Source organism: Abrus precatorius, unplaced genomic scaffold (assembly GCF_003935025.1).
Source record: "Abrus precatorius isolate BTA unplaced genomic scaffold, Abrus_2018 Scaffold6, whole genome shotgun sequence".
Taxonomy (NCBI): Eukaryota; Viridiplantae; Streptophyta; class Magnoliopsida; order Fabales; family Fabaceae; genus Abrus; species Abrus precatorius.
In genome coordinates, this window is record NW_020874406.1 from 7,679,198 (window position 1) to 7,702,619 (window position 23,422).

General features: G+C 35.5%; 1 protein-coding gene across 1 annotated transcript; it reads right to left on the minus strand.

The window, feature by feature from the left end:
- Positions 1–444: 444 nt before the first annotated feature.
- On the minus strand, positions 445–23,158 carry LOC113870094. Its single transcript, XM_027506693.1, has 15 exons — positions 23,068–23,158; positions 22,257–22,659; positions 21,923–22,100; positions 21,699–21,838; positions 20,098–20,836; positions 19,917–20,017; positions 18,879–19,017; positions 18,719–18,787; positions 18,543–18,588; positions 11,364–11,767; positions 10,106–10,185; positions 2,748–2,883; positions 1,583–1,781; positions 710–792; positions 445–570 (listed from the first exon to the last, which is right to left on the minus strand). The coding sequence occupies exons 1-15, from the start codon at positions 23,156–23,158 to the stop codon at positions 445–447; spliced, it is 2,934 nt and encodes a 977-aa protein (XP_027362494.1).
- Positions 23,159–23,422: the final 264 nt, after the last annotated feature.

Genomic DNA, 23,422 nt, shown 5'->3' on the forward strand with positions numbered 1-23,422 from the left:
AATGATGAAAGAATAAAGAATTACATTAAGTAATATGATTATGTCATATAATGAGAGAGAGACATAAAAGTAAAATTAATGAATGATGATCCTACGGAAATGGTTTTGTATCGTTTTCTCTCATTACATAACATAAGCTAACATGGGATGGTCCTAATCCTTCACTAATGCATGTTACTAGGCAGCCACAATTCAAAATCCCTGATAACTCATTGAGTCCAACAAAATAAATTTTTCTGTACACAATCTATGTTTAGAAAAAGATTCCGTAAGCTCCCAAGTGGAAGAGAAGGCCATCAATCATGGCTCTCTTTTCTGCTTATAAAATGACTACTAGCCAGCAAAACCATGACATGGAACCATACAACAAAAAACAGTGTCTTCCCTATTTCATGAACTGACCTTAAACATAAGTTGGCCACTCCATTTGGGAGATAAGGAACACTATACAGGTCGGTGAACATGCATATTCTCATGAACACTCAGGACAACATTCCGTAGTTCAGGGAAGATAGATATAAGTAGAAGTTCAAGTATTGCATATGCAAGTTGCTTCACGCATATAGAAGACTACAATGAAATAAGATAGTATAATAGTTTAGAAGATGAGTAATTGTATAAGTTGACATGATAAAAACTAAGACAAAGGAAAAAAAAAATGTCAAACAGTTTACACAGAGTGAATACATCAATGGGAAGAAACTCTAACCTGACTAAAGTAATATATGTCACTGGCACAGCGTTTGTATTGCTTCTGACCTATTAGGCTGACTAAGGCTGCTGGAGCTCCATCTGACAAAAATGGAGGCAAATATTTATGTAATTGAAATGCTATTTACTTCAAATTTCACAGGGTTATAAAGACCATTTAAATATAAGGAAAAATAACATAGCATTCAAACGTTTTCTTCAGCAACAAAGCCATTATAAGTTCTTAAGAAAACCTCTCTTCCAACAGGTTATAAGACGTCCATAATGCACAAGATCATGAATTTCAACTAATTAGTAATGCTCCACCATAACATTTTCCTTTTACATATTCTGATGATTGGAGAAAGAAACAGTACCTGTTATTCATCAATTGCATTTTCAAATGACACAATCTATATTAGAGGCCAAAAATCTAGTGCATAAACACATCTGTACTTTGACCAATTACCTCCCGAATCCAAGTTGCAATCCTACATTCAGTGATCTAGTAATTTTTGTTTATGGACCCTCCCACTAAATGAAGTTACTCTCAAATTAACTATAATGGAACCATAATTTATAGAAGTTTATACCTTTTGAGCACATGACAAATTTGCTAAATTCCTTTATTAAACAATACAATCTTGGGAATTTATTTATTTCCATTGCTTCATAGTAATACTTAAATTACATAATTTTCTAAACCATATGTGAGGCGATTAAAAGAAATAAACCTTGGCGTGTCTTTGCAAATTGGTCAAATTTAAAGAGCCTTAGAAGGAAGGTTAAGATATACACAATAGATGTTTAAATAAAATGTCAAAAAGTACAAGAATATCCACTAACCATTTTCCGTGCATCAATATATAATACTACTGAAAACAGAACTAACCAAAGAGCAGTTTCTTCACATCACTTGCTCTACGAGCAGCGTCAAGCTGTTGCTCAAAAGACCCTGACGTTGATTTGGCGATACTGATTCCACCAGATTCACTTATAGTTGGTAAAGGCTTTTGATCAAATGCACTGCCACCAATGAACACCTCAGGGGTCTGTACTCTTAAAAAAAATGTACCACCTGGCCAAAGGATCTACAAGCGTTGAGACAAAACATTAGCACAAGCCATTGGCAAGTTTTTTATAATTTTCTTTTTGGCTGGTGAGAGTTGTATCCATCTTACTTAACAAAGAGGTAATTGCAAAATCATGTAAAGAAATTTAGTGAAGGAATTCACCGCATTTATCTGCAATCTATGACTAACCAAGAAAAAACAGCAAATTGATTTTATAGAAACAGAAATCAATAACTATTTAAAGATTCAGAAATATTAAGGATACTAGAGAACAAATATGACATGTATGTTAACTTTATCATAAATACAAATGAAACGAATCTGTACTTTATTACAAAATAATGAGCCAAGGATATTAAGCTATTGGGTTGGGCAATATTTTTCTTTTTCTTTTAGTGATATCAAAATCTCCATAGAAAGAAAGAACTATATAGAAGGATTAGATGTCCTGTTTAAACGTCAAAGTCAAAGGGAAAAAGATTACAAAACAAAAACAAGAACAGGCTATGATGTTAATCCCAAAAAGCTCTCCAACCCTGCATGCTTACCAGAAAGAGAAACATGACCAGAAATGACCTATGTTCAGAGTAGGTCTTTCAGGTGTTTGATGAAATATTTGGTTTTCTCTAAGCAGTTTCCTTTGAGTATTTTTAGAATCTTCAGTGCGATTAAATTGGGTATAGATAGGAGTACACAGCTTATGCAGTGCTTTTGTTTCTTTAGCCAGATCAGAATTCCAGACTTTTAAGGGAAATTGTTGTCTTTTCTCTCTTGCTATGGTACAATATTATTTTCAAGGCTTCTTTGTGGAGTTTGAGACACATTTTGTCCAGTCCAGGTGTCTACAAACAGCACCAAAACAATCCAATGCTGTAGAGAAATAGTATGTTGGTGTGTGATACTGTTAATCCGCATTAAAAGAATTCATCTCTTGGAAGGCAATGTCCCAGAAAAACATGTTTAAAAATTTGGTTCAATCCTTACATCTTGAACCCATCGAATCCCTTGGGCAATGGTATCCTCTCTGCGGAGCCAGTGAATCTCACTCAGCAGCCAATCATCAATAGCATCTTCCATCACCAATTGTAGTATCTGTTTTGATATCCAAAAGACCTGTCTTCTGCATGAACAGAAAGGAACTAGCATTAGTTGTCAAGAAATTTTGGCTTGATGCCCCCTTTGATTCTGATTTCCTCTCTATATAGTACAAGGTCATTTACAGCTCTTAATTACAAAAAGATTCTAATTTCTAATTGGAAAAACCTAAATTAGGAAGTCTAAGTATGTAAAATTAAGATATTGATTTATATTACTAATACATACAGCATATAAAAAAAAAATGACAATAACTGATTCCCTTATTAACATCCCCCATCAAATTGATGCGGTTGGTCAAGACACATCAATTTGCTTATGAGAAACTGATGTTGAGGACGTGGAACAATCTTGGCAAAGATATCCACAAGCTGAAGTTGCGAAGTGATATAAGGAAGAGAGATAACTTGATTTTCAAAGGCCTCAGGAATATAATGGCAGTTCACTCAATATGCTTAGTAAACTCATGAAAAACTGGATTGGAAGCAATCTGAATTACACTAGTATTGTCAGCATAGTGTGGTGTAGCAGCTGTTTGAGGAAGTCAAGCTTAGCCAAAAGGCCACGAAGCCAAATAACTTCAGAACAAGCTATAGACATAGCCCGATACTCAGATTCAGTGGAGGAGATAGAAACCCATGATAGCTTTTTGCTTTTCCAAGAAATCAAGGTAGAACTGAGAAAACCACTGACTGATTTCCGAGTTTCAGAACAACCAGTCAAATCTGCATCACTATAGCCAAGCAAAGTTAGAGGTAAGCGGGTAGGAAAGAATAGACCTTGATGAGAGGTACCTTTCAAGTAACGGATAATGCAGTGAACAACAACCAAATGAAAGTGGCAAGGAGAATGCATGAACTGACTCACTTCCCGGACTGCAAATGAGATGTCAGGACTCAGGGTGTGTAATAGTTAGGTCACTAAGCCTAGCAACTAATTGATGAAATTGTAAAGGATCAGGCAGAAGATCACCCTCATCACTATGATGTTTTAAGTTGACCTCAAGAGGAATATCCACTAGGGCAGCAAAAATGAAGACCAGTCACAATTATCAAGTTTTCAGTATACTTGTGTTGATGAAGTAAAATACTCGGTTCCTATATTGTTAAGGATAAGTTTCCAATTCTAGTGGTGGATGAGATACTTGACAAGTTCCATGGGGCACAACACTTTACAAAGTTAGACTTACACTCATTCTACCACCAAATTAGGATGACGCCATCTCATGTGGAAAAGACAACTTTTCGAACCCACCACGGACACTTTCAATTTCTAGTCATGCCCTTTGAACTTACCAATGCCCCCCTTCAACTTTTCAAAGTTTGATGAATGGAGTTTTTGAACCTTATTTAAATAAGTTTGTTTTGCTTTTTTTGACAACATATTAATTTATTGCAAAACATGGGTGGAACACACATTATATGCGATTAATTATTGAATTGTAGCAAACTAACATGTTCTTAAAAGAAGTTCAAGTGTCTCTTTGGCAATTCACAGGTAGCATATCTCAGACAGTCATTCATGGTTCCTGGAGTAGAAGCATAATAAAAATCAAGGCCATTACTGACTGGCCCACTCCACAATCTACTAAGGCTCTTCATGGTTTCCTTGGGTAAGTAGGGTATTATAGAAAATTCATCAAAGATTATGGACAACTAGCTGCCCCCATTACTGACTGCCCTCTCCACAATCTACTAAGGCTCTTCATGGTTTCCTTGGGTAAATAGGGTATTACAGAAAATTCATCAAAGATTAATGTCAAATAGCTGCCCCCTTCCTCACAAATCTTTTGAAAAAAGACAAGTTTTCAATGGAATGTTGCAATTGACCTTGCCTTCAATCATTTGACAGATACTTAAATTACCAAACTTTGAAGAATAATTAGTGGTTGAATGTGATGCTTCTGGTAGTGGTTTTCGAGTTGTCTTGCAACAAAAAGGGCATCCCATCATTAGCCATAAGATTGTAAAATGACAAAGCGTACGAATGCAATTTGATTGGGTTGGCCAAGGCAGTGACTCATTGGCAATCCCATTTATGAGGCTGACACTTCCTCATTCGCACTGATTATTTTCCTCATACTTTTTAGAACAATGTCTAACTACTTCTCCATAGCAGCAGTGGATTAGCAAGCTTATGGTGTTTGATTTCTGAGTAGAGTGTAAGGCGAGAAAATTGAATAAGGTCAGTTGCTGATGCCTTATCTAGAAGAGATGAGGATTTCCTTTAACTGAGGACAAATTCTTTCCCTCAAGTTGCAATCTTTGAAACCCTTGGTCAAGAAACTACAAATTCCCCTAAATTATCCCACCTACAGCAACGCATGGAAGTAGGGGAGCTGGGGCCAGATTGGACTATATGTGAGGGATTGATTTTCTTTGTAGGAAAGGTATACTTATTATCCTCTTCCCCTCTTATCTCCACCAGTATTTCAGCTACGCCTGATGTGGCACATGAAGGTGGGTTGAAGACCCTATGACGACTTTGCAAGGATTTTTATTGGAAAGAGATGAAGCATACTGTATTAGAATTTTGTGCTGAACTGTTATGTATGTCAGCATCACAAATGGAAAAATTTACTGCCCTAAATGACTTCAGCCTCTCCCAGTTTTTCACTAAATTTGGTCCAATATCTCAATGGACTCTGTGGAAGAACTTCCTAAGGATTAGCGTAAAACAGTCCTTATGGTGGTGATTGACAGAGTTTCAAAGTATGCCCATTTGTTTATCATTGGCTCATCTATTTACCGCTATATTTGTTGCTACAGTTTTCTTTGCCAAGGTGTTTTGTCTACATGGTTTTCCAAAACTATAGTTTCAAATCGTGACAACATTTTCCTCAGTCTGTTTTGGAAAGAATTATTCCTCCTTAGTGGCTCCAAGTTGGCTTTCTCTTCCGCTTTCCACCCCCAATCTGATGGTCAGACAAAAGTAGTCAATGGTACCATTGAGATGTATTGCTACCTCACTAGTGATCATTTGTGACAATGGGTTGATTGGGTCCCTTAGGCTGAGTACTGCTACAACATGTCATACCATACTACCCTTGGTACCACCCTTTTCCAGCTGATCTATGGCAGAGAACCTCCTCGACTGTTGTTCTACTCTGTAGGGTCTACCCGACTTGAAATTTTAATACAACACTTCAAAAACGTGATGATGTGCTCTGTGATGCTCATACTAGACAAAAATCACTTATGATTCTTGACATAGAGAGTTGGCTTTTGTGGTTGGAGATTGGGTATGGCTGCAACTTCAACCATATTGTCAACTCACAGTTATGAAACACAAGCATCACAAGCTCTTGCCCAAATATTTTGGTCCCTTTAAGATGATCGCCTGAGTTGAACCTGTTGCTTATAAGATTGCACTTCCTAAACACTGTATCCATGATGTATTCCATGTTTCCCTCCTTATAGAGTATAAAGGTCCCTGGTTGCCTATTGCAGGTACATTACCACCACTATGCAATGGCCAAGCCTCACCAAACCATCAGTCTATTATTCGTAGTAGCTTGAATCGAGTCAATTGTGAACTCTTAGTGCATTGGGGCTGGGGGTATCCTCCTAAAGATACAAGATGGGAACCACTTACACACTTCCAAGAAGCTTATCCAGAATTTGAGCTTGAGGACAAGCTCAAAGCCGGGCAGGGTAGTAATGATGTGGACACATTTGTGGTTGAACAGTAAAAAAAAGAAGACAGTAGCAGTAGATGCAGCACCGTAGCAGAGGATATATTTGTTTCCATTATTTACAAAATCTCCCTACTTTATTTAGGATTTGTTTCCTTTTTATAAGATATAATCATATTATTATCATGATTTAGGATTGTTGAAGATCAGAGTAGAATCATGCACATATAAATTAGAATAATCCAATTCTGATTTTACGACTTAGAATTTAATGTAGATAGAATCAATTTTATTCCCTGTCATTTCCTTATTTAGGTACAAATTAATAGGGAGAATTATTTCCCTGATTCTCAGGGCTAGATTAGGGGACCACAATATTCCTCTTGTATTCTATTTATAACTCTCTTTATCCTAGTTTTTGAGTAGAGAAATATACATTATATTTCTGCATGGTATCAAAGCCTGATCTGAATCATCCCTAACCTAGCACCGCCAATCATGGGGGAAAACAAGGCAGAAGGTTCATTCACCAACATGTTTGAAAGACAACTCTTACTATCATTGGTCACAAATTGAATGGTAGTAAGGTGGACGAGTGAACACACAAAAATAACATGTGGGAATAAAAATGTTTGATAAAGTAGTAGTAGAAGTAGATTAGAAATCATATATATTTGGTGAATACCTATTAGGTTGACGAGTCACCTGACTCGATTGATGCAAAGCTACTGGTGTAGGCTTAGGCAGCAAATTAGCATCAAGAAGGGGAGGGTCAGGCTGACATTTGACATACATGTGACCTAGTTTAAAATGTTATTTAAAGTGAGAGACAACAGAATAATTGTGAAGAGTAACAAAATCACTGAGGGTTGGAGAAGGAGAAGGGGAAAAAAATACTTATGATCAAAGAAAACTACTTTTGAGAAACACAAATGTGATGAACAACATCATAACAGAAATCTTTTGTGAGTGGTAGTATATCCCAAAAAAACACAGAACAGATTGCGCCCCAAGCTGTTGACATTCAAAAGGTGGTAAATTGACAAAACATACACAACTAAAGGGATGAAGATTATTATAATCAAGATTCAAGATGAACATTAAAGAGATGAAAGAAAGGGGAATTTACTGAATCTATCCATTTCTTCTTGGTCTGAATAAAAATTTGGATGAAGCTTTCTTGGAGGTGGAAAGGAAAGAAAGCAGTAGAAGAAGTACTGAAAGCTTAATGTCCTATGGAAAGTTGTCATAGGAATACAATGCTTTTATTTCTATCTTGGACAGCATGGGAATTCCTCATGATGTACAAGAGGCTGTCCAGCAAGCTGAATGAAAGAAAGCAGCAGAAGAAGAACGCAAAGCTTTGAAAAAGAATGATGCATGGAAGTGTGTAGTGCTGCCAAAAGAGCAAAACTTGTTGGCTCGATCCAAACAAGACATTTCAAATCCCAAAGGAAGAATGTACTAGACCTATTGAGAGAGATATGAATGACAGGATGCAAACCTTCTATTGTAACATACATTTAGTATGCTTATTTCTTATTTCCTTTCTTGTATAGATTTGGTTTGCTATATTTGTTGTGAATCAGGCCCGATTTAATGTCCATGATTTTAGAACTGTTTTTTATGACCACACTTGTATATATAGACAGGAATTGTACATAGAAAAATCAAGAAATAAAATATCTCAATTTCTTTTTTATTTCCAACTTGATATTAGCGCTCTTGATCCAAGAGTCTGTACTCGTGCACTCTGAGAAACCCTAGCTGCCTTAATTGTAGAATCCTATTTATCCCAACTTATTTCCAGCATCTTCATTACTCTTATTTTTGCAGTTCACAATGACTGTATCTCTTCCCATATTTCTATTTTGGCATTATTTTCTAACTCTGTCTCAGGTCAACCTTCATCTAAACCTCTCTTGGTGTAACAAGGACAAAGTAATGACACTCAAAATCATCCACCAGATCCTTCAAGGCCCTTCTTCAAGATCATCCCTTGATTGCTGATCCATTACAAACACCAGAACTATCTCCTCTACAGTGTAGCTCTTAATGCATAAACCCTCAAAAAAGCATGGTTTCACCTTTCCCTTATCCTTGATAGCAGCTTTATCATCTATTCCTATTCCTTTTTCATATAAACAGGCAATGAAGCATGAATGTTGGCAGAAGGCTAGTGCTAGAAGGAAATCAAACATAGGATGTTGTGCCATGTCCCCCATCTATTAACCTCTTGGCAGCAATTTTGTGTTCTATAAAGCTCCATTCAGATGGATTCATAGATTGTCACAAGGCTTGTTTGGTTGTGCTTGGAAATAAGCATGAATACAAACTTGATTAGGATAAGATGTTTTCCTCCAGTCACCAAGAAGACTATTATGTGCACAATTCATGCCCTTGCTGCATGACAATCTTGGCCATGAAGTCAAAATAGATGTTATAAAAAAAATTCTCCATGGTGACCTCAAGGAGGAAGTTTATATCAAATTTCCTACTGGTATATAGTTTGAAACCTACCATTTTGTAGTGCACTTCATAATTCTTTCATTACCTCCTTGGCACCTCCAATCGTGGTTTGTTCTTCCCAACCAGTTAATCTCTCCAACTCCAAGCAGACAATAATTTTGATTAGGCTGGATGTCTAAACATAAGGTTATCTACAAGTTTAAGTTTCCAAGTCATCCAAAAAGCTGAGTATTGTGCTATGTCTGTTGCATGCTTAGAGATAAATTGGTTGTGTGGTCTTCACACAGAACTTGGATTCTCAAGCACAACCTACTCCACTGCATGCTGACAACACAAATGCAATTTAAATTGCAGCAAAGTCAGTTTACCATGAACACACAAAGCACGTAGACATTAATTGTAACTATATCTAGGAAGCCTATGATTGAAAAATTTATCACTCTGCCTCATGTCTCAACATCTGTTCAAATTGCTGACATTTTTACCAAATCCTTGACAATCCACCACCACAATGTCTTAGCTGGCAAATTGATGCTTGTTTACTTATCAACATCAAATTGAGGGGGATGTCAACATTCCTGATTCTCCCACTTCTTTTTCCCCCTTCATCTCTCTTTTGATACTTGCAAGATCTTTCTTTATTTCCCTAATAAGGAGATCCTCCTTGATCTCCTGTCTCCCTTCTCCAATCTACAATCTCTTTTATCATTTTTTCAACGATGTTAAGAACTTCTTTCTTCATTCATGTTGACATCTAAACAGCTCCAGCTCTAGGATCAGAGCTTTGATACCATTTAATAAGAACTGAATCAGTAAAGGAGAAAAAGAAAAAACTTTTGTTGAATGAATGAATTACCCAGGCTATACAAGGGAACTTAGACTCTCCATACTCTCGAAGGGCACAATCGTTTATCCAATTGACAATATACCTTTCCCTCTGGACCCTTCCTCTTATTTAAAGGCAAGATGCCATATTTCTTCTAACTATCCCAACCCAACTAACTAACTCCTTAACTAATTATTCTGACCAGCTAAGGGCTATCTATTAACTAGCAAGGTAGAAAACCACATTAAAAAAGTTTGACAATATACAGACAATAACAATCACCTTGGACATACAGGAAGACCAGAAATAGTAATATACCTTAGCCATCCTCTTTTCTTAAGCTGAAATATGTTGTCAACCAAATTCAAAATAGGGACAGTTACATTAGGCGGGGTCCACTGCAAAATGGTCAAAATTGCAAAGGTTAATTGTCTTCTAAACCAGAAAAGAAAAAATTTAAATTGATCCACAGTCCCTTTTATTTTCGGTAATGTCCAAATTGGTCCTTATATTTTTGAATTTTGTAATTGGTTCATTATATTGTCAGAGCACCTTTTTAGTAGAGGGCCAATTAATGAACTCAAATTAAAGTTTTAAACATTCAGAAATCTAATAAAATAACTTGAAATTATTGGGACTAAATTAGAATTTTCAAAATCCTTATAATTTCTCTAATTGGGTTCTTCAATCTCCCATATTGTTAGAGCACCATAAGAATGCTCTAACTATAGGGACCAAATTTAGGAAATTTGAAATTATAGGAATAGGACTCAATTAAGAATTTTAAAATTATGAGTAATCAATTATAAGCTTATAAATATAGGAATCTGTTTGAAAGTCCCCATATGTATAGGGACCGTTACATTGTTTAGAGAAAAAAGAAGCAATCTCAAAGAATAGACAAAGAAAAGCCAAGACCCTGACAACATTCTGCATAGCAGAGTCCCAAGTTAAAACTTCAGTTCTGCCTTGTTCTGGTTCTCAAATAATGAATAGTTATTCTTTCCCTAAGAGTGGAGGGAGGAGGGTTTTCAAAATACTTTATCAGATCACACCATCATGTTGATTATGTTTTTTAATTAACAATTGAAAACAATTGGAAATGACATCCTTTTGAAAAGATTCTATAAATAATTAGGCCGAGTTATATACTCTTCGGCAGATCTGCACTATGATTCCAGATAACTATGCACCTTGCTTCCCTATTTGTAGATGCATGCTAAAACAAGCCTTTAGCAAGCCAGTGGAATCAAACTCAACAAAAACACTGATTTATTTTCTTCTTACCATTTTATCTGAAGGAGTTATCATTCTGTTTTTTTTCTCCTTAAAGGAAGATAAGAGACCAACACTAGTATGGTAATGTCGCACAGTTTTCATTGTGTGTCATTTATATAAATGCTATCCCCAAATTTACCAGGTAGGCAGCATACAAGTCAGCAGCCCGGTTCCAAAGAGAAAAAGCAGCTAATGGACTACTTAAGCATGCATCAATAAGTAACAGAGAACCAAATATCTCAATCAAGAAGTGTGATTAACAGAACAAAAATGCTACAAATCCCAGTTGACTACAGACCTCAGGTGGAACTCCATCTGGATCCTCCAAATTATCAAGAAGAGTGGAAATTGTTGCTGGAACATCCTTGCCAACCTTAGCTTCCATCCCTGCATCATGTTGTGTATAATCCTTGGAGCTCAATTCATTGTCAGAATGCCACCCATTATCTTCTGCAACTTCTTTATTCTCATGGCCACAATTAATTTCCTTTTCACCTTCATCATTATCAGAGCTTAACACACTCTCTGCTACATTTTGACTTGAAATACTTCTATCCATTTCATCCACATTCCAGGACATGTTCCAATTGGTTGGTGAACTTTCAGTTGGTGGGGATGATGAACCAACAACTTTGCGCATTAAACCATCTGAAACACCTTTAAACTGGCGCACAATATCATCCACAGCATCATCCACATTGACTGCCAAAATAAAAAAATTTAGCATTATGACAGGAGCCGATTTTTAATTGTAAAAAAATGGAGTACACTTCCTAATAATGAGTAAAATCAGTGTTTCAAATTGCAGACTGCATCATGTGATGCAACCACATTGACCAAAAAACTGCAAAATAATGCTGCAAGACCACAACGGAACGTATTGGACCAAGGTAGACAATGAAATCCTCACACAAATTATTATTCATTCTTTTTCTTTTATTAGTTAGAAGATTTAGGAGCAATTATGAGGGATTAAGGGAATTTTAGGATGGTAGTTAATTTGTAATGAAGAAATGAAAGATTTGGAAGGAAGTAGACAGAAGTGTGAGATTTTGAATATGGATAATAATAAATTATAATGCGTGAAAACAAAATAAATTCACAGTGCAATGGCTGCAACATAAGTCGCAGTGACCGCAAGATCTGCAATTGCAATAGCCGCAACTGCAACCACCTCCACAACTATAACTGCAATTTAAAACACTAGGTAAAATCCCCTCTAATTACACTAAAAAATAGAATATAAAGATAGAAACACCTGCAGGTCTTTGAGGGCCTGCCTGCATTCCTTAATAAAGGGCCAAAAAGCTTCACACAATTTGTTGCCTAACTTCTACTCTCTCTGTTCTTAAAATATATCTTACTCCCCTGAATCAAATTCCTTCCCTCTTTCCTCATTTGTCACTGAATTGGCATTCCAGTATGCTGCATTTGATTTTTCCCGGCCGCACTGTTCACTATGTGGCGACTTTTTCCAGCCACTCTGTTCACACTCTTTGGCGATTTCCTTTGTTGGTATGGAGATCGCTAGGCCTCTAGTTCCATTGCTTCTGTTGTGTACACGGGTAATTCTTTTGTTAGTATTTTTCATTCCCCATCACTTGGTCCATGGGTGTTTGATTCAGGTATCACTAATCATATTACCGGTAACAAATCCCTCTTTTCCTCTCTCTCTATATTTGAGTACTTACCTTCTGTTACTATAGCCAATAGGTCTCAAATACAATCTCAGAGTATTGGCACTGTCCCTCTTCTTCCATCATTATCTATTGACAATGTCTTATATGTTCCTGAGTCTCCTTTTAATCTCTTATCTATAAATCAGCTCACTCACACACTTAATTGTGTTGTCTCCTTTACTAAAGATTTTGTTTTTCTCCAGGACCGAACAACGAGGCAAATGATTGGCACCGGCTGTGGGTCACATAGATTTTATCAACTTCAACCCCTCACACATAATGGTTTGGCAATGGATTCTCCTCTTCTTTTGCATGCTAGGTTGGGACATCCAAGTCTTTAGAAACTAAAACTATTGGTACCAAGTCTCTCTCAGTTATCTACACTTTCTTATGAGTCGTGTCAACTAGGAAAGCATGTTTGTAGTTCCTTTTCGAGGCGTGAAAATAAGCAAACCACATCTCCTTTTAGTTTGGTTCATTTTGATGTTTGGGGTCTTAGTCGTACTATTTCTACTTTATGTTTTAGATATTTTGTTACTTTTATTGATGATTATTCTCGTTGCACGTGATTATTTTTAATGAAATATCGTTTTGAATTATTTTCTATTTTTCAAAGTTTTTTAAATGAAACTAAAGTTCAATTTGGTCTTCCAATTCGTACTTTACATAGTGATAATGTTAAGGAGTACTTGTTACATTCTTTTCAAAATTTCATGGCGTCTAATGACATACTTCATCAAACTTCTTGTACTTATACTCCTCAACAAAATGGAGTTGCTGAAAGGAAAAACAGGCACCTTGTTAAAATTACTCGCACTCTACTCTTACATAGTTGTGTCCCACATCATATTTGGGGAGATGTTGTTTTGATAGCTTGTTACTTTATCAATCGATTGCCTTCTTCTGTTTTTCATAACCAAGTACCACACTCTATCTTGTTTCCTAAACAGCCTTTACATCTTATATCTCCCCGTGTGTTTGAATCCACATGTTTTGCCCATAATTTTAGTCCAAGTAATGACAAACTCTGTCCTCGTTCCCCCATAAATGTATTTTTCTTGGTTATAGTCGTTCTCAAAAAGGTTATAAGTGTTACTCTCCAACTCTTAAACGTTATTTTATATTTGCTGATGTTACTTTCTTTAAGTTTGTTCCTTTTTTTAGTTCTCCTGCAGTCTCTAAATTAGAATCAGAGTCTGTCATACCTTCACTACTAATTCCGATTGTTTTTCACCCACCAAAGGTCACACTTCCTCTTGATGAGCCTCCTCTATGTCTGTTATAAGTATATCATCATCAGCCACCTTTGCCCATTGTTGACATACCATGTGACCCTCCGCCAGTTCCGAACACATGTTCCTCCTTTGGCCCTATCACCTGACATTGATCTTCCTATTACACTTCGAAAAGATATATGTTCCACTGGTAACCTCTCTCCTCATTATGCTATATCATATCATCGTTTATCTTCATCCCAATATGTGTTTTAATTCTTTGTCCTTTGTTTATATTCCTACAAATACAGCAAAAGCTCTCTCACATCCTGCTTGGCGTTAAGCAATGCTTGATGAAATGTGTGCGTTTTACAGTAGTGGCACTTGAGGCCTTGTTCCTATTCCTTCAGGTAAATCTGTTGTTGATTACAAGTAGATATACACTGTCAAAGTTGTTTAAAGCTCGTTTTGTGCCAAAAGGCCATACTCAAATCTTTGGCTTGGATTATGGTGACACATTCTCTCTAGTCGCTAAAATGACCTTTCTGCGCTTGATCTTGTCCATGGCTACCATCCGCCACTAGAACCTTCATCAACTTGACATTAAGAATGCATTCCTTCATGGTGACCTTGTTGAGGAAGTTTATATGGAGTAACCTCCTAGTTTTATTGCTCAGGTGGAGTCTTTAGGATTAGTTTGTCATCTTCGAAAATTCTTGTATCATCTTAAATAGTTTCCAAGAGCTTGGTTTGGTAGATTCAACATTATTGTCCAATAGTTTAGGATGATTCGAAGTAAAGCTAATCACTCAGTTTTTATCACCACTCAGCCATAGGATACATTTACTTGGTTGTGTATGTGAATGTTGTTATCACTGGCAGTGACCATCATGGCATTACATAGTTGAAGAACCACTTATGTCACCATTTTCAGACAAAAGACTTTGGAAAACTTTGATATTTCTTGGGAATAGACAATCTAAGCATGGTATTGTAATTTTTCAAAGGAAGTATGCATTATATATATTGGAGGAAACAAGTTTAATGGGGGCCAAATCTGCAGATACTCCTATGAATCCTAATTCTAAACTTCTACAAAGTCAGGGGGAGCTTCTTGTTGTCCAAGAAAAGTATAGAAGATTGGTTGGTAAACTAAATTATCTCAGTTACTCGACTCAACATCTCTTTTGCTGTTAGTGTGGTAAGTTAGTTCTTCAACGCTTCTTGTGAAAGACATTGGGATGCATTGATTCACATCTTGAAGTATATCAAAAGTGTTCTAGGAAAAGATCTCCTTTACGAGGACAAGGGTCATGATAAGATTGTTGGATATTCTAATGCAGATTATGTAAGCTCTCATGATAGGAAGTTCATCTCTAGCTATTGTGTTTTAATTAGAGGTAATCTAATTTCCTAGAAGAGGAAGAAGTAAAATGTGATTTCTCTTTCTAGTGCAGAAGCAGAATATTGAGCCATGACTTTAGACACATGTGAACTTATATGCTTGAAACTACTTAAAGAATTGAGATTTGGAGAAGATACACAAATGACACTCATTTGTGATAACCAAGCAACCTTACACATTGCCTCAAATCCAGTCTTTCACAAACGAACAAAGCATATTGAAATTGATTGTCACTTCCTTCATGAAAATACAAAAATGACACTCATTTGTGATAACCAAGCAACCTTACACATTGCCTCAAATCAAGTCTTTCACAAACGAACAAAGCATATTGAAATTGATTGTCACTTCCTTCATGAAAAGATCTTATCCAAAGTTATCACCACAAGTTTTGTCAATTCAAATGATCAACTGACAAACGTATTCACAAAGTCTTTAAGGGGCCCTCGTATTCAGTAAATATGTGACAAGCCCGGTGCATATGATTTATATGCTCTAACTTGAGGGGAGTGTTAAATATATGTAAATATATTATTTAGGAAAATAGTATCTATTAAATATATTTAAATATATTATTTAGGGAAATAGTATCCATGTAATCATAGTAATAGGTAACTGTATATTTGTTCTTAATTTTGTATCTATGATTACGATTCTCGTTATCAATATAAATATATATCCCGTGGTGTAGTAGAGACACACGGAATTCCTTTCATGCCTTTTGTTTTCTCTCATCTTGATAGTCCTTACCCACATGTGTTGATGACTTCCTATCCCCTATCTCATCCAATGCCCCTGGTTTATCGTGCCCAACCAGCCCACAACAATGATAGAAATGTTAAAAGTGTAATATAAAACTATTCATGTGTCTTCACCTAACAACTGAACTCTTAAATTTAGGCTAAGTCTAATTCAATCCCAAAAGCTAACTCGTAAGGTGAGAATTGCTATAACCTTTATAAGCTCTTATTTATTTATAGTCAATATGAGATTTCAACTCACCCCTCACACTCAAAATTCGTCATCTGGAGTGTGGATATCATAAGATTGATTGTATTTTTAATATTGGAATGGGAAAGCGGTAAGGCTAGGGAGGTAACATTGGGACAGGCGCCGGAACCAGGTAGGTTGCGTTGAGATATCCACAGGACCAAGTTTCTTTTAAGTCAAGGGTTTCTCAATATCAAATCTACAATAGACTCTAACACAATCTTAAATTTGGGTTATGTTCTAACTCAACCCTAAAACTTAGTTCATAAGGTGAGGCTTACTTTTAGACTTTATAAGCTCTTATTTAGCTACAAATATAGTTGATGTAAGACTTCAACATTAACTTTTGGGATAAAAGTTTGTTCATGACATGGTAAAAGTTGAGTTTTAGAATAGGTGGGCGTTGTGCATTGTTCATGCTTCGAGCCCAATAGGCCCTTGTGCGAGGGGATATGTTAAAGATGTAAAATAAAAACATTTATGCATCTTCACCTAAAAGCAAAAGGTTTTGGGATGGTTGTTCCATGACAGAAAGTTTCCTACTTTCTATCTTATTGGTTTGAACCCTATAATAAAACATAAAATGCATACTAGCATTGCAATGGAAAAGTTTTCTGTGATTCTAACTCACTTAATATTGTCTTTTTATTACCTCTAACAGTAGTTGGGATGGGTCAAATAACATATTCAAATTACAAAAACAACACCAAAGTCTTATCCCACTAGATGAGGTTAGCTATATAGATCACATAACGCCACTGAGTTTGGTAATAAACTAAATTCTTCAAGATATTATTTACCATGAGATCCCTACCAATAATATTGATTTCAAAACCTTAGAAAACAACTCCAGAACACTTACATGAGACAATATAATCCTAACTTGTGGGTCATCATTAATAAATTATATTTTAATCACACTTATTAAGTTGTAATGTAGTCTAATTACATCATACCAATGTTTAATTACTTTGAATTGATTGCATTTATTAAGAAGATCTCGATTAGGGTTGAAAGATAAAAATATTATAATTTCGGATTTTTAACATCTCTGACCTATATTTACTATTTTGACAACATCTTGAGCTATAGGTTAAATTTTAAGGTAATTCTTGTTTCATTGGAAAAATATTTTCCAGGTCTTCAATTTGATGGGTAATTTTACAGAAAGATGATTTTAGAGTTAAGAAATATTTCTTGCACAAGTTGACCACTGCAGCTGCACATGAAAATCGTATATTACAATTTTATTGGGCCTAATTTATAGTCTACTAAGGATCCATTATGTTTTGAATTTATATTTACCATAGGAGAATAAATAGCTTAGTTTCCCTCTCCTTTAATATGTTTAAATTACATTTTGAATTACCTTCAATTTTCTTCGTTATTTTTGGATTGGGCATTTCAATTTTTGGCATTAGTTCCCATTTTTGCTCTTCTTGTTCTTAATTGAATTTGAATTTGTTTTATCTCTTATTCTCAATTTTGTTCTTAGGTTTTGTATGATTTTTGAATGTCTATGCTTTATGATATTCAAATTCTATTACTACCCTTAATATATAATTAAGGGGAATTTATAATCACAGTAATACTTAATTTTGCAGATTAAATTTAAGATCAAGAATTATATTCAGGTTGCTTTAACTTCTTGTGAGTTTGAATGAAATTCGATTAATAATAATTGAACTAGGATTATTAGGAAACACTTGATAGACTAACCTGAATTCAATGAACACTATGTGTGTTATTCACAGTAGAAATTTCCTCTAATTTGATTAGTGCTTCATTAATCACTTAGATCAAAGTAAGAGTAAAAATAAAATTCAAATTTAAAAATTAATAACTTATGATAGTCTTGTTATTGAATTGAATGGAGAATTGATCCATTAGTCATCACTGTTAATTTGTTTATTTTGCGCTGCGTTTTTAATTAATAATAACCAATCAACCTTCAACCTCTCTTTTTAGTTATTGTTAATTCAGATTTAGTGTGTGCATGATACTTAGTTTAGCAATCGTTGTCCCCAAACACACGACCAAAGCTAACTTACCTAGTACCACATTAATTTTTGCATTATATTTTGACCAAAAGCAGTTTCAATTAACCATGCATAGAATGATAGAATAGCCATATCCTAAGCACTTATACTGCAAGTATGACAAAAATCCAACATGTTTTAAACATATACCTGCCAGGGTCCTCATCATTGAAGAAGATTTCCCAAAAGAGTAGTTCTTCAGAGGAAAAATATGAAAAAAAATATAATTCATTAGTTTATCATTTTCTCCATCTTTAAATATCAAGAAAAATGATTTATGGTCACTCATCTGATGTTATGATAAGAAATACCAAGCAAATACAAACCTTTGAGGAAACACTAAAAAAGTCCCATACTTCATGTTGTTCAGCAACATTAGCTATTGACAGGAGGTCCTAAAGAAAGACAGCATATTTGATGCAATGATATAGTTATTAAAATATACAACAGGAAATATTAAGAGTTGTAGACAATGACAAAAAATACCTGGAGATATTTATCAAGTTGAATGCAACGCTGATGGACAAAGGCATCCTCTGTGCTTGAGGAAAATATCCTTTTGGGAGGCAAATGCAATGAGTAATTGGGAATATCTTTTAGATGTCGATGCAATCGCTCAAAATTCCTGTACCTGAATATCATCAAAAGGAAGGTCAGTTATGTCAAAAGCACCACTATAAATATGGAACAAAACAATTCAGAAATCCCATCATATTTATTCCCTATCAAGAAAAAATGGGGGACAAGAGAATGATTCAAAAAAAAAAAAAAAAACAATTCAGTGATACTGACATTTGTTGTATGGTTGAAACTTAAGACTTCAAACACATTACAACCAGTATAAACCCAATTCTTATTAACCTATTATAGAATATCAAAATCTAAATTGTTAAGAAACTTGAGCCTAACTCACTCTCAAAAACTAGCTCATAATAGGATTACTCAAGCCCTTATAAAGGAGTATTATGTCTCTATTCCTAATCAATGTGGGACATCTTAACAAACACCCCTCACACCAGGGCTGGACATCTAGTGCATGAAGTTTACAATACTGGACATCTGTAGGTGACCAAATAGAACTAGATAGACTCTAATATCATGTTAAAAAATTTGGGCCTAATTTAACCCAAAAGCTGACTCATAAGAGGAGATTACTCAAGTCCTTATAAGGAGTATTCTACTTTTATTCCTAGCCAATGTTGGACATATTAACACAAACGAATAATGTGCACTCCAACCATTATAGAATGAAAAAGTTAATACTTTGGTCCTCTTACTTTATTTTTTGCTTCATTTCAGTCCTGTATTTCTTTGTTTGATTTCAATTTAGTCCTATTTATCACTGCCACAATTTTAAAAAATCACAATTTGTCTCTGTAAAATATTACCACAACTGACAAATAGGATCAAATGAAATTAAATAAAAAGATAGAGGACCAAAATGAAACTAAAAAAGTTAGAGAACCAAACTGGACCAAAATATTAATTGTGCCTACTAGAATTGAATTAAAGCAAACCTTCTACCTTCTTCTTACAAACCAAGTTTTCTCTTGTCCATCAGTGACTGCAATAGAATAGACAGCAAAAGATGTGGATCCTAGTTTCTCAAAATATGCTCCTATCACCTGCAGCATACAAGTAGAAAATAAACAAAAATCAAATTGAATGAAATGAAGCATGGAAACAAATTGTCAAGAGTGCATACCCGGCACCGAAGCTTGGGAACAAATTGTCCCTCTCTCTTAACAACTGAGTCTGAACCACCCTTTCCCCAAAATCCTTCACTGTGTTTCTCAAATTCAGGGATGTGGAATTCTGACCTCGGGGACCCTCCCTTATGAAGTTGCAATCTCAAAACAGAAGCACTGCTGGATCTCTTGAGTGATTCTTTATGCTTGTTACAAGCAAAATCACTGATATCCTTCATTTCATCAACTTGATGATCTGCTTCAAAAGAGAATTCCTTATCAGGATCTGGTGAAGACTCGGACCTATTTGTGCTTCCAACATTTAGAAGGGGATCTGAAACCACAGTATGCAGCGGAGACTTTCCTTCTGGAACAGCATATGTTCCGTGTTTACTCACTGATATTTCCTGAGCCAAATGTCTATCAGGCAGTGAACTCTCTGTTGCATGATTTTTTGCAGAAGGGTCCTGCAAGCCAGCTTTGATATTTTTATTCTCTTTACTTCTGTAATTCCTTCCTCTTGTCCACATGTTCTCAAGATTCTCGGGCATAAGAACTTCAGTTCTTCTCTGAGTTGCAGCATCCAGCATTTGTGCCCAATCAGCAGAGGCCGTATGACTATCATGTCCACCCCCAGGAACAGAATGACCATGATTATGAGTTGCTGCACTAGTTGAATGATCGCCGCCCCCCATCCAATTTACACCCTCTTCATTGAGGAGAAGTAAAAGGGATTCAACCAGCTCATTGATATACCTGATCACAAAGACAAATATAATTTTATGAAAGGAAATCAGAATAAATTTGTTAAGACTCTTCAACATTTCCAGTCTTAGATAACCAACATAGGTTTCTTTAAAAAATCAGGATCAAAATCCATTTTCTACAATGTTAGTGCATTAAAATGTTTCCAACTGTATTGATTAGACAACATGCAAAACATTTTTTCTTGTATCAATAGACTATATTTTAAGCTTTAATTAGATATCAAATAAGCCCATTTGAGAGTTGTCATAGGTAACTCATATTTTCTCTGAATCTCCGGTCTCCCAAACAAACAAAAATACATTTTAACTTTTTAAGGGGAAAAAAGTCTTCAAAATAGTTAATAATTTATTAGTCCAATAACTTAGCACTAGGGTTGTATGCGATGGTATTCTTAAACTTACAAATTTGACAATCAGGACAATGATCACCAGACCTAGGATCTTTACACAACGTTTAATTATCTTATCAAATGCTTCCTATGCAGGTTACTTCTTTAGTTATTTCTATAGAATCTTGTTTTAATATATCTATAAGTTTAGGAATTTCTTTTTGATAAAACAATGATATGTAATATGACAGATGGGAAACACCCAAACCTGTTGTTTCATAAAGGACTCAATTCATGGGCACAGCATACTGTATCCTTATGCATAATCAAAGACTGATTCATGAACCCTACTAAGTTATAACACCCTATATCCCATGGTAGGAAATAGGAACATTTTCTAGGTTCATTTATACCAAGTATGATCCAAAGTCCCACCTTCAACAGGTTACACATTGTTAAGGCCCTCCTCCCCAATAACAAAGGCTTGAAGTAATGAAATTTAAGATAAAATATTCAACATACGCAGGGCTTGCTAAATTCATGACAGGTTGCAATATCAAGCAAGTTAAAATTTCCCGCGCTATAGATCGAATAACAGGACATTGAACTTCTCGTTTTCTTAGTACTGTAGCTAACACTCCACTTATTAGCTGCTGAAGAACCTAAAGAAAGAGAAATCATTAGATAAGGTGTGAGATGTATTTTGCAAAAGCAAAACATAGACGATACAAACACTCCACTCACACCTTGTACTCACTCTCTGGAGATATTAGTGCTGGATGAAGCTCCTTAGAATTCAATAGATGAAATTTCAATCTTTCGTCCCTCTCCTCAGAAGATAATGTTAACATAACATCAACACCTATGGCAGCTTGATTTCTTCGGAAAAGGTCTATGTGATCACCTATTAAATCAACTATGTCCCTGCATAAGTGAAGTGAACCATAACATAACTAGTGATTTAGTTTATTATTATCTAGTACCAATCATTTTATCAGTACAGCAGCTAATCAAGATTCAAGAACTTGCCAAATGCTTTTCTTCTAGAAGCAAATTAGAAGAGAGGTAGAAATGGTATACCTTGTGAGCAAGTCAACTAGGTTTATCTCTTTAACCCTCACTGACACCTCAGCAAGAGCATCCATGATTAAACCTCGTATCAGCTCAGGAAACTCCATATCAGGAGTAATGTCTGCATACCACATATTTATCACAAAATCCTTCAATATCAAATCAATGAAATCATTCAAAGCAGCCTCTATGACAGGAGAATCAATCTTCTTCTTCCACTTGGGAGGGGGAGGTGAAGAAGAGAGGCGTTCATCATGAAGTGACAGCTGATTTTTCTCCAAATGGGATAGATAAGTCTGTAATCTTGGTGGCTGAACCTTCCAACGAAATTCCACCTTTTTCAGAAGAATGCGCAGAGCAGCAACAAACAGAATGGATACAGGAAGATTCATCCACATTGATTTACTTGTATCTGTGATGAACAAAAAAGATCATCAACAACGATAAATAAACAAACAAACAAATAAGTAAAAATTTGCAGTCTCAATAAAATCCAGGTAGCAAAACAGCAAATATCAATCAAAGATTCAAACTTTGCAGTCTCAACGAAAACCCAGATACAAAAATGGCAAGGATCAATCAAAGACTCTAAATTTGCAGTCTTGAAGCAAAACCGAGAGCTATTATCAATCTAAGATTCAAAATTTGCATTCTTAAAGCAAAACCCAGATGGGAAAATAGCAAGAATCAATCAAAGACTCTAAATTTGCAATCTTCACGCAAAACCCAGATAGAAAAACACAAATGCAACGACAAAGACTCATTGTGAAAACGTGAGAATGAATAGAAAACAACATGAATGGGAATAACGATAACTTACGAGTGAAGAAATAGGAAATGGCGAATATACAAAGTGCCCACCAAAGAAAACGGAGCTTGGCCTCTTCAATGAGATCATAGATGATATCCATTGTTGGTGTGGGTGTTAGAGGACCCATCTTGCTCCCTCTGTAACTAAAAGCGAACTCTTTGCCACCTTCAAATATAGCATGACAATGTCACAGCGACATCCTCGCTATCTTTGTTTGGTTTCAATTCGTTTAGTGTTGTCCACCTAAGCCATTCTCTTACTCCTAAATTTTGGAAATTGGTGTTAATATAAAGTCTCTTAAAATTTGTAGTAACACTTGTTTCCATCTTCTAATCTTTGCTTTAACTTGAAGGTCCTCCCAGGA